This window comes from Melopsittacus undulatus, chromosome 8, assembly GCF_012275295.1.
Source record: "Melopsittacus undulatus isolate bMelUnd1 chromosome 8, bMelUnd1.mat.Z, whole genome shotgun sequence".
Lineage (NCBI taxonomy): Eukaryota > Metazoa > Chordata > Aves > Psittaciformes > Psittaculidae > Melopsittacus > Melopsittacus undulatus.
Window position 1 is genome coordinate 3649745 of NC_047534.1, and position 11700 is coordinate 3661444.

At 42.6% G+C, this 11700-nt stretch overlaps 1 protein-coding gene across 4 annotated transcripts in view; it reads left to right on the top strand.

Moving 5' to 3' along the window:
• Positions 1 to 11179, top strand: part of SMURF1 (SMAD specific E3 ubiquitin protein ligase 1) — a 46421-nt gene extending 35242 nt beyond the window's left edge. For 2 of the 4 annotated variants that reach the window (XM_034065324.1, XM_034065326.1), the window contains exons 11-18: positions 8 to 111; positions 1528 to 1642; positions 2334 to 2512; positions 3279 to 3416; positions 3615 to 3735; positions 5043 to 5244; positions 6082 to 6166; positions 7526 to 11179. In XM_034065324.1, the coding sequence (XP_033921215.1) occupies positions 8 to 111; positions 1528 to 1642; positions 2334 to 2512; positions 3279 to 3416; positions 3615 to 3735; positions 5043 to 5244; positions 6082 to 6166; positions 7526 to 7625 (1044 nt within the window). In that variant the 3' untranslated portion in view covers positions 7626 to 11179. The remainder of the gene's footprint in view (positions 1 to 7; positions 112 to 1527; positions 1643 to 2333; positions 2513 to 3278; positions 3417 to 3614; positions 3736 to 5042; positions 5245 to 6081; positions 6167 to 7525) is intronic. The other 2 variants (XM_034065325.1, XM_034065327.1) reach the window with 1 other exon arrangement.
• The last annotated feature ends 521 nt before the right edge of the window (positions 11180 to 11700 follow it).

An 11700-nucleotide genomic window follows, 5' to 3' on the forward strand; every position in this document is an offset into this window, starting at 1 on the left:
CATATAGGAATCCTACCGTCAGATAATGAAGATGAGGCCAAAGGACTTGAAGAAGAGGCTTATGGTGAAATTCCGAGGAGAGGAAGGCCTGGATTATGGAGGAGTAGCAAGGTGAGAGACAGGAGGTTGATGCTTTTGAACTGTAGGATTGTCCTTAAAGAGGCCTGTGGCTGATATCTTTCCCTTTCAAATTGTCTGTTTATGGTATATGTAAGTTATTTGTGATCTGGTTTCTAGGTAGTGATTGTAGCTTCAGTCTTTGTATCATGGTAGATGGGAAAGTAGAATCATGTGATTTAACAGTTGTCCCACAGCACTCCTGGTGTCAAAGTCTGATACAAAACTGACTTTGTATTTGGGAATGTCACTGGAATTAAAGCACAATCGAGGTGTTTGTTTCCCCTCTTCTCTATAGGTACTCAGTTTCCATCAACATTACCCAGTGCATGCAAAAGGCTTGTTCAGGACAGGGTATTCATCTTACGGAGAAAGTGCTGATCCCAGTCACATTCTGATCTGTTGGAGCAGGAGTGGAGATGAACTATTCCTAAACAACGGCTAAAACTTCAGAGAGGACTTGCCTCCCTCTTAAAAACAGTCATTTCCTTTGGCTTGCTTCAGATGAGCTCTGGAGCTGATTGCAGCATCACCAAAGTGCTCATCTTTGCATGTTGGTGTTTAGATGCATTGTTTTGCTTCACTTGGAAATTGCTCAAATCCACAAAGGCTGGATCACCCACTTGGGTGGCTTTCAGTAACCTATCCAGGGACAAAGGGAAGGAGTTGGAACAGTCTGGGCTGCCTTACCTGGGGCAACATTGAGTATGACCACTGTTGGCTTCCTGTTGCCCTGATCATTGCCCATTTGCTGCAACAGATGCAAGTCGGATCAGTATGGTTCCACTTCAAAGCATTAAAGTTGATAGCTCTCTCAGGCTATTTTGGACCTGGGATGGGTGTCCAAATGTAATAATAAAGGAGTTTTTGTCCTGGAGAGGTCAGAAATGCTTTAGTTCTATTTGGGCCCTGCTATGTTACTAAGGTGAGATTTACCTAACCCTTCCTCTTCTAATTCATGTGGTCTCTGCCCCATCTGGCCTTTCTGCTGACAGCAGAGATTCTCTAGTCATCAGGCATTTGCATTAAAATACCTTTTCTAAAGACCTCCAATGGCTGATCTGAGAGGAGCAGATCACTCAGTCACCAAGTACCTGATGCTTTTAGAAGTGGGTCTTGTTCAGGCTCGGTTTGTTGATGGTGTTAACAGCTTGCTGTAGCTTCTCTAACTGATGTTAATTCCTTCAGTACTTCTAAACTAAAACAAGTCTGCCTGTGAGTGGAGGAAGACACTTGATGGGTTTTTAAGCCACCTCTTTGGTCTGCAAGTGGAGAGCAGTACAAGGTGGTCTGATTTTGAAATAAGCATTCAGCACTGATAATTCACTGTAATTGTGTGGCCTGAAACGCCAGTGGAAGCTGCACCCTTCTAAATACCATTTCTTTTTTGTTCCTCTTCTTTTGGGACAGAGAATGGTTGTATTTACTATGCCATGAAATGCTGAATCCCTATTATGGACTTTTCCAGTACTCCACAGATAATATTTACATGCTGCAAATCAACCCAGACTCTTCTATCAATCCTGTAAGTATTAACTTCTGAGTGACGTGTCTACTTTGTGGGGTTTTATTATAGCTCTTCTTCCATGACAGCAGTGTAAAGTGAAGGGTAAAGAGAGTAAGAATGTGTTAATGACTCTCATATTGACATACTATGAAGCAGAGGGGTTTTGTCCAGAAACTAAAAACATGATAGAGGAAGTATTCTCTCATAAGAATCTTTGAGTCTCATTTCCTGATGTTTGTTCTGTAAGATGAGGGAGATGTATTGGAAGAATCTCAACCAGAGCACTTATGCTTCAGTTTCCAAAAGTCAGCTTATAAGCAACATGAAAGACACAAAGGAAATAAGCACCTGGCCTGATTCCTCAAGAGAAAAAACATTTGATGGTTAACAGAATAAAGTCATTTGTTTGGAATTGTCCCATCTTGTTGCATTCTGGAGGTTTCATGGGGATTTTCTCCGGAGTTTTGCCCTTTGAGAGGTTTAGAGGCTTCGCATCCAATTCATTAGTCAGGTAATGCACAGAGACTTGTTTGAGGCATTTAATCATTAAGTGCATCTGGTCTTGGTTATGTCAGGAGGAAAAATGGTGGCTCCTCTTGCCCAGAGGGCTGCAGATAACTTGTGCTGAGCACACAGCTGATGGTGCGGATATAACCACAAGATGTCAGTGTCTTCCTGCTGCCTGATTTTCTTCCCTCTCTCCCTGCAGGACCATTTGTCTTATTTCCATTTTGTTGGTCGGATAATGGGTTTGGCTGTGTTCCATGGACACTATATCAACGGGGGCTTCACGGTTCCCTTCTACAAACAGCTCCTGGGGAAGCCCATTCAGCTCTCCGATCTGGAATCTGTTGACCCAGAGCTACACAAAAGTTTAGTCTGGATCTTGTAAGTGCTGTGTTTACCAATTGTAATGCTGTTCCTATGTTAAAAAGCTCAAGGTACTCAAGGAAAGGTTTCTCTGTGTTCACAGCTAACTCTGTGTTAGCTCTCCTTGCAGCAAAGTAGATCCTAAACCATTAAGCATTGCATGGGCATGGTAAAGTATCACAGTATCAGAATCCAAACACCAGGACAGAGATCTGAGGGGGAGTACAGCCTTGTTCCAAAGAAAACCAACTTTGATTAAAATGGAAGTAAATGGAAGTAATTTGGCCTTCAGACCAAATCCAGTGTTCAGCCTTGCTTTGTATTATCTCAGCTTCATTTTCTAAATGCTGGTTTGAATTCTGTATTTGAAGTTACTGAGGATGGTGAAGTTCACTGCGTGTGATCTCTTCTGTGCTTCACATTGGTACATGAAGCACATCAGAGTATTGCTCTCTATGTACCTTTATGTCTGTATGTTTGTGTATATAGGATTTTATTCATTATCCTGAGTACTACTAGAATTAGATGTACTCATTAGATGTAACTATTAGTTAGTACATTACTGCAGTAGTATCTGATCAGTATTTAATCAGGCTCTTCAACATCTATTAAGCTATATAGAAAGTGGTCATTGTGGCAATACTCCTAGTGGTGTGAAATGCAGATGGTTAGTTACTAGGTTTACCCTGAAGACTGCTTAAGTGTTCAGTAACGTCAGCATCACCACTGAGAATTGTGAGACCATCCAAACTACTGGGTTTACCCCCTGTCTTTCTGTTGTCAGAGAGAACGATATCACCCCAGTTCTGGACCATACATTTTGTGTGGAACACAACGCTTTTGGGCGGATTTTACAGCATGAACTCAAACCAAATGGCAGGAATATTCCAGTGACAGAAGAGAACAAGAAAGAATATGTCAGGTATTGCAGAACAAATATATGTAATGTCAAGAAGATAGTAATTGTTGATGGAAAAGGAGCTGGTAAATGTTCTCATAATACTAAATGTGTGTATTAAACCAAATTCCTCTGTAAAATGAGCATCTCCCAGCTCTGCTATAAAAAGCCCAGTCCTGTCTAGCTCACTGTCCCTGACTTTTTCTTCCCCTCCTCCCCCAGGTTGTATGTAAATTGGAGATTTATGAGAGGAATAGAGGCACAGTTCCTGGCTCTGCAGAAAGGTTTTAATGAACTTATTCCTCAGCATCTCCTTAAGCCTTTTGACCAGAAGGAACTTGAGGTATGTGTTTTATCCACAGGGAATGGTTCTGTAATTTGTTTGATCCACACTCAAGCACTGATTTAAGAACAAACAAAAACCTCACAAAACGTAGTTCAATGTATGTACCAGAAAGCTTTGTGTTCATTTAACCAAACCCTTTTTGGTTTATTCCAGACATTCTTTGGGTTAACATTATTGAGAGGGCTTCTTAAAAGGGGAAAGACAAATACATCAGGTTGTCTAATGCAGGATTAATGCTCAAAGCAGGTGTTCTGAGCAGTACTGCAAGTCTGAGGCATTGCTAGCAAGACCTAACGTGTTATCTCCCCCAGAACTTGCTTCCTTCAGTTACTTCTCAATCATGGCTGTTTCTATATGCACACAGGCCATGGTTTCTATAGACTAAAATAGAAGTGTAGAGCAAACAGAAATGTCTTCTCACTGCATCCTGAAGTGCAGATTGCTCCCTCTTAAAATCAGTCCCATTACAGCAATTTTTCACCTTGTTTTGCCTTTTTATAAGGCAATCTGTGGCATATTGACAATTTGTGGTATTGGAAGCACTGGCTTTGTGCTAGTGTTTGCATGCTGATGAATCCCATGAAGTTACTGCATTCCATTTGCTAGCTGCTTGAAAAGGGAGATTAAAAATCCATTACCTGTTTCAATGCTGGCTGCATCAGAACAGTCACAGCTGCCCTGATAATGTAAACAAGTGAGAGTGCTGCCTTGGTGGCACAAAAAGGGAGCTGCTCTCAGAAATGTGACCCTCAACATGGAATATTATGGGAAATGTAGAGTATGACACACATTTGGTTGGATGAAGTTGTTTGTATGCAGTTGATTTGTTGTTGCCACCAGTGACTGCCTTTTGCAACCTGGTGTCACCTGGAAAAGAGATTGAAGTGATGTGTCTGGTCTGTAGTTGTATTGGCTCCTCTAAGACAAACCTGCATCAGTGCAGTGATGTGTTGTGCAGTAGATGGCATGTCTTCTTCTCAGTCTGTGCTGTACCCTGTTAAAGATAAGCTTTACTTCTCAGGTAGCATTGATCTAACAAAGCAGGTCTTGAATGGGCTTCTGACTCTATAGTTTCTTGTGCAGATTCTAGTTCTAGCTTAAGTCTCTATTTGGCCTCAGCTTCATTGCTGTTAAACTGGAGAGATGTAGTGCCTGTTCTGAACTGCTTTGGAACATTACCTTGCACCAACAAGGTGGTTCAAGCATGTAAAGAATGTGAAGCTTCATGAAATGGTTTGTATATTCTTACAGCTGCAAACCTGAAATGACTCTGCATGTTAAAGCGTTTTGTAACCCTTTCCCAGCTAATCATAGGAGGCCTGGATAAGATAGACCTGAATGACTGGAAGTCAAACACCCGCCTAAAGCACTGCATGGCAGATAGCAATATCGTGAAGTGGTTCTGGCAAGCAGTGGAAACATTTGATGAAGAAAGAAGGGCAAGGCTGCTGCAGTTTGTGACGGGTTCGACGCGTGTCCCCCTTCAAGGTTTCAAGGCTTTACAAGGTGACTGATGTGGAGGCTGAGTTAATCTGTGGTGGGAGAAAGAGATAAAAATCATGGGATACTTACTACCCCTTGTAAAATACAAGGGGTATTTACTGCCCCTTGTAAAATATCAGCGTCTGGCTGCATAACTCAAGCACTTTACATCCCAAGAGCAGTTTTACATTTGTCAGCAGCTCTGCTGATGGTGAACACTTCAGTCATTGCTGATAGTGATAGAAGCTGGTAAATCTGTCATCAGGTAGTGCCTTTGACTGGTGTCAATATTAGTTTGTCAGTCTCCCGCAGCTCTGGACTGATGTTAGAATCACCGCATGGAAGCACACACAGGGTTATAGAGCTGACCAAATGGCTTTTTCACATGAGAATCGTGTTCCCTTCATTATTTGGCAGCAAACCAGCAGACTTTAAAACAAGTGCCTTAAAGTTGTAGGTTTTATCATCAGAAAAGGTGGCAGCATCCTTGGCTGCTGTGATTCTCCTGATAACGTTCCATCTGTTGCTGACAGTAAATTGATGTTCCAAATTCAAATACCTGCTTCTGGTTTACAATTAAACCCTTCCCGTACCTAATTCTGTCCATTTTTGAAGGTGCAACTTTGTTAATATAGAATTTAGCAGCTTTCCAAAACACTGGTCTGCAGATTGTTGTGAACAGCCCTATTGCTTCTGCCATCCCTTCATCAGCTGCAGACTGATCTACAGATTCAGCCTGTGCCATAACTATGTTTGCAGCTGGAACTGTAATTTTCTCTCTTGCTTTTACATAAGTAGCAAAATCTGTGTGCAGGAATGATGCTTTGTTGAAGTGCATTAACTAGAATGTCTGTCTGTAAGGTTCTACAGGCGCTGCAGGACCCAGACTATTTACCATCCATTTAATAGATGCAAACACAGACAACCTGCCAAAAGCCCACACTTGGTAAGATGAACACATTCCGTATGTCACTGCTTGCTTTCCCTTTGTCTTGGTTTAAAGGAGCATCTCTGCTTGTCCTGAGTATGGATTAACTGTGTGATATGCATAGGTGACTCCAGGTGTGCTCTGCTAGCTTGGAAATATCTATACTCTGCAGCCAGCAAGATAATCTACTTCTCTTCTTACAGCTTGCTTTATCTTCTATGCTATCTGTGGTGTTCCTTTATCCCAGAGTTGATTAGTCTGGATAGTGAGATGTTTGTAAGTTTATTTCTATGTGTAAGCTTGTTTATATGTGAGATCCAGCAAAAGCATCCACTAAGAAATGACTCCCAGCCATGAGCCCATGTGCAGGATGACAAAGAGTAGTTTTCAGATGTCAGATGTAGGGAAAGTGTGCTATTGGCACAGACTCGGCACAGACCTGGGCTCTCTTATGGAAGTCTCACTCTGTCAGAGACAGGAAATCATTTCAGCAGCAGCACAGCTTGTCTGCAGGCAGAGCAGGGAGCAGCCTGGCTGAGCTCTTGCTTTAGTTACAAGACTCCCACATCTGCCACCTGCAGATGCCCGGTGAAGTCATGCATTCCTGCTGCACAAATACAGTTGTTTGTTATCTTGTCTCCTTCAGCCACTGAAGAGGCCAAATTCTAACTATATGTAGCTATTTAGAGGGTTTTCCCCCCACTGTAAATAGTTTAGATTCATATAGCATCATAGAATCAATTGGGTTGGAAAAGACCTTTAAGATCATTGAGTCCAACCTTTACCCCAGCCCTGCCAAGTCCACCACTAAACCATGTCACTAAGTGTAGACGCAGGAGTCCCAGACAACGCAGAGACGATCAATGTGATCAAACAATTGCCAAACTGTATTAGATACAGTGCTCTTCTTATACCCATACTCCCTTATGTAACAGCCTTAGATACTGAGCTCTAATTGGTTAGTCTAGAGGTTACTATCGTTTACAGAGCTAATGTTTACAATTTGTTATAATTGTGATTAAATACCTTACTCTAAAAATACAGTGGGAAACTACAACTTTGGCAGGGTCATTCTCTGCACGAAAACGGAAAGTTACAGAGGAACAACAAGACAACTGACCTAGTTTAGGCCTGCCAAGGCTCTTCTTATTTTAAAGTAGCAAGACTCAGGGTATCGGAATCGCTCACTATGTAGCCTTGGCTCTTTAAGAACCCCACAACTAAGGGCCTCATCTACACCATTTGTGAATGCTTCCAGGGATGATGATTCCACCGTTTCATTCCATCCTTTTCCAATGCCTGAGCACCCTTTTGGTGAAGGAATTCTTCCTAATCTCCAGTCTAAAATGCTTCAATGTGTTGTTATTTTACCTCTAGCTTTAACCGGATTGACATTCCGCCTTATGAGTCATACGAGAAGCTTTATGAGAAGCTGTTGACAGCTGTGGAAGAGACATGTGGGTTTGCTGTGGAGTGAAAAAGCAACCAAAGGAAACAGATGCTAGCTCATGGACCACCAAATTAAAAGCTAGAAGAAGCTTGCTGTGAACTTCCTGCTAAGCTGTCTGAAGCATTGGAACTTAAAGACAACTTAGAGATGGGGCCGTTTCCCTTCCACCGCTGGTGGATGAGGGTGGGGGTAGGGGCTTTTGTTGGTGGTTTCCAACTTTATTTCCTCCCCTTTGTTACAATAACCCCTTCCCTCTTCCTCCATCTCCCATACAACGAAATGCAGCCAAGTTCAGCGCTTGGCTTGGGTTACACAGGATATTCTGCTAGATTTGTAACACATATTGTGATAGGGTCAGTGACATGTGGGGGATTTTTCTAATCATAGAATCAAAGTGTAATTAGGAGTGAGCTTCATTTGCTGAGGACTTGCAGCTGGTAGATGTACCTGGTTAGTTTGTCCTAAATCAAGCTGGAGCCCTTGTGAGAGTCTGATGGGTGCAGGATGTCTGACTGGCACTAGGATTTGCATTGCACATGTTAAACACCGGCTGCAAAAGTCACCTTCTAGCAGAAGATACCTCCACGTCAACACTTAACTGAAAGGTAAATCCAAGTTCTGCCTTAGCAGGAAGCTCCCAGTGGAAGCTGTGGCTCACCTAGGGAAAAGTGAAGGAATCCGGGACAGCTTAACTGGTATCGTATGATTTCTTTTTGGTTGTCCTGGCTGAAATCTAATTGTTTTGCACACAAACAGTGATTTCCTCCTGCAGAATTGCTTTCCGTAGTTCATTCCAGTGTAAGTACCTTGCAGAGAAGCCTTGTGAGGAGGAGGCAGAGGATAAAAACCTGTTCCATTGCAGAGCTGTCATTTCTGTGCTGCTGTTCTTTACCCAACGTGTGTTTGTGTGACTTCAACTCCTGAGACTCACATGGAAATCACTAAGAGCTGAGTTAACAGAGCAGACTTCCATTCCAAAGGTTTTAGCCTTGGCAAAGGCTGATTTAGAGGTTGAGGTAAAGGGTAACTATACAGTGAGTACATTTGAAACATTATGGAAAGCTATGGGAAGAATTCATGGCTTCAGTTCTGTAGGGATGAAAAATATCTCCAGAGAGCCATAGAAAGGCTATTTTCCCCCCCTTCAAATATCAGAAACTAATACTAAAAGGTTTATTCTCTAACACATTGCTAAAACAACTTCCCAGGGGCAACAGAAGCAAATCAAACACCTGAATCACTAACACCTCTTCCAGTTTGCACACCGAGATGAGACAGTGTTTTAACACGGCTTCAGAAAGGCCCAGTGACCTGTCCAACATGTCTAAACTGAAGTAAAGCAGGCTTGCTTGTATAGGATTTTTTTCTCTTTGGCAAGCCTGGTTTTTAGGGAGATTCATTACTGAAACATGTAACAGATGTTATGTTTATGGAATAGTGCATTGAAATTCAGCTGTGGGTAAGAGATCGTTCTTAGAAGACGTCTACTTGGAATACTTCTATTTTGTCTTTTTTTAATGGAATTTGATAATAGCTTTAAACTGTGATAGGACAGAAAGTAGACTCTTGTCAAAACCCTGGCATCTTTCTCTGTTTCCTTTCTTTGTGGTTTTCTTTTCTGTTCACCATTGTTCTTGTGCTTTGGTGTTGGGAGTGAGGAGTGCATCGGAGGTGTAAAACTGTACCATAGTGTGAGGTTTGCACGGGGTGGCTGAAGATGCTCATCCAGCAAGACTGTAAGGAGAGGGGTAGTCAGACCCATGTCCTGCAGGAAGCTTTTGGCACTTGGGGACCACTTTCTGCAGTTCTGGTTGTTGGGACGATGTGGATCTTTCACAGGAGAGACAGGAAAGAAGCATCTGTCTGCTCTTGGTTGAGTAGCAGAGTACCCATGCATAGAGTGTATTTAACCCTTCCAGTACATGTGAATGTGCAATAAACCAGTCAGATAAGACACATGCAAAATGGATTATTGCCCAAAAGCTTTGCATGCAGCCTCATGTGGATTTTTTCACTAAAAGAATACTCAACAAGAAGAAAAGCAGATACTAAAGCCCACCACGATCCAAAATCCCATTGTTCAAGCTCTACATGCAGTGCAACTGGCTCAGTGAAGACCAAGCGAGGTGAAGGTGAAGACCCTTGGTTTGGAGATCTATAGGTCAAGTAGCTTTATGTCAATGCCACAGTTGACATATGATAGTCCCTAATGTCTTTGCTAGGTCAGTGTTTTATGGAATGCACAAAAGAATAGGCAAGGATTGGTGTTTTGGCAAGTCTGGGGTTTGCTGTAGTTAAAAGCCCTTGTGCAGGTACCTCCTCCATGCTGACAGTCACAGGAACAGGGCACCGTCTGTTTAATGATTTCAGTTCTCTTTTATAGAGCTTCACCACCTCTCCCATCGTGTTGTCTTTGCAGTTTCGTGCCACTTCAGTGATGATGAAGACATCTTTTGTGTTGTTCTGTACGTGCGTTTGAGGCAGGCCTTAAAGCTGGTGGGGTGGGTGGAGGGAAATGAAGCAGAATGGGGTTTAAGCAATGGCTTCTTCTTCTTCTCTGGCTGGTTTCCAGGCCAGGGAAGGAGGAAATGCAAACAAGGGTTTGCACAGCTTGAGCCATTGACTCTCTCTGTTGGGATAACCTCAGCTGCCTGGATTCGTGTGTTCATTCCCACTTGGTCTGCCAGCACTTGAACTGGTTGTGACTTCTCAAACTTGCCCAAAGAATAACATCGAGTCTGGTGTTCGTTATGTCATTGTTCCGCCTCGTACACGGATACTCTTGGATCTGACCCGAAGGAGATAACAAGGTACAGCATTTACAGTCTTTTTGTTCCTGTCCTAAAGGCAAACTTAAAAGCTGGTCCATTGGCACCACAGACCTTCAGTGCTCGCCCTGATACCGCCCATCAGCCTATACTCTATGCTCAGGGATGTAGGAAACCACCACTTTGCTCGTGTTTTACATCACGGAAGAAACAAGACTGGTCCATGAACGTTGGTGTTAACTCGGGCATTACGTTAGAAGAGACCCTGCTTCAGAAAGGCTGCTGGAAGCTCCAGACGGTGAACTCAGCGTTTACTCCTCCGTGTGTCCTCAGTGCAAGTCGAGGTGGTTGTAAAACCCAACCCACTTTACAGAGCAGAGATCCAGCCCTTGGGGCCCTCTGGAGCCGGAGCCCAGGTACAGGGGTTCAAGTGTGGCGCACAGCAAGTTCCCAGAGACACTGTACGGATCCGGGTTTTAATTCCTTATTTCTTCCGTTGTTCCTCAACCACTTTCTAATGTTGGTTTTTTTCTTCTTCTTTTCTTTCTTTTTTTAATTTATTATTTTGTAATGTCATGTTTAAGTATTGCTGCTATCCTTGTTCTTCTTCCCACTGTTTTTACGGCAGATTTATTTTGTGAAAGTTGTACACTAATGTTTCATTTTATGTCTAAATCAAAGTATTTAAAGAAATCCTAGTTCTATTTAATGTGGTTATGGAACCAGCTGGAATCAACAGTGATTGTATAGTAGGCTGGACCCAGGAGGTCATGTTCATTTTTGTTACATATGCAATAAACTCACGACTTTAAACTCTTGGTAGCCACCTGTTTGTTGTTCCATATATATGGATGTCACAGGAAAATTGGAGAGTGTGATAGAGCTGTACTTAGCATAGCAACAACATCATTATTGCTGTTCTTGAGAATGTAGCATTGCCAAGTAGATGCAGTTTGTTCGACAGAGCTGGAATTCCATGTGATGGAGCTGTCCTGGTGTCAGCACTGCTCTCCCATCGGGATCCAATCTGTTTCCAGCATCTCAGCAGTGGGATCATGGTCACTAACAGACAAGGTATTGAATACAACTATATCGCAGGTTTCTAGGGACCACATCCTCCTTTCCAGGCAGAACACTTTGTTTCAATCTTTAACTGATTCATTACCACCTTTACTCATTTTCCCTTCTTACCTTAGAATTTGTGCTGTTACTTTTCCATAACCTCAGTTTCCAGGAAAGAAATCACAATTCCCCCACCCCCTTAATGGGACCTAGAGAAAGATCCATTAATGCTGATGAATCTCTGCTTTCCTGTTCACTGATTAAAACAACCC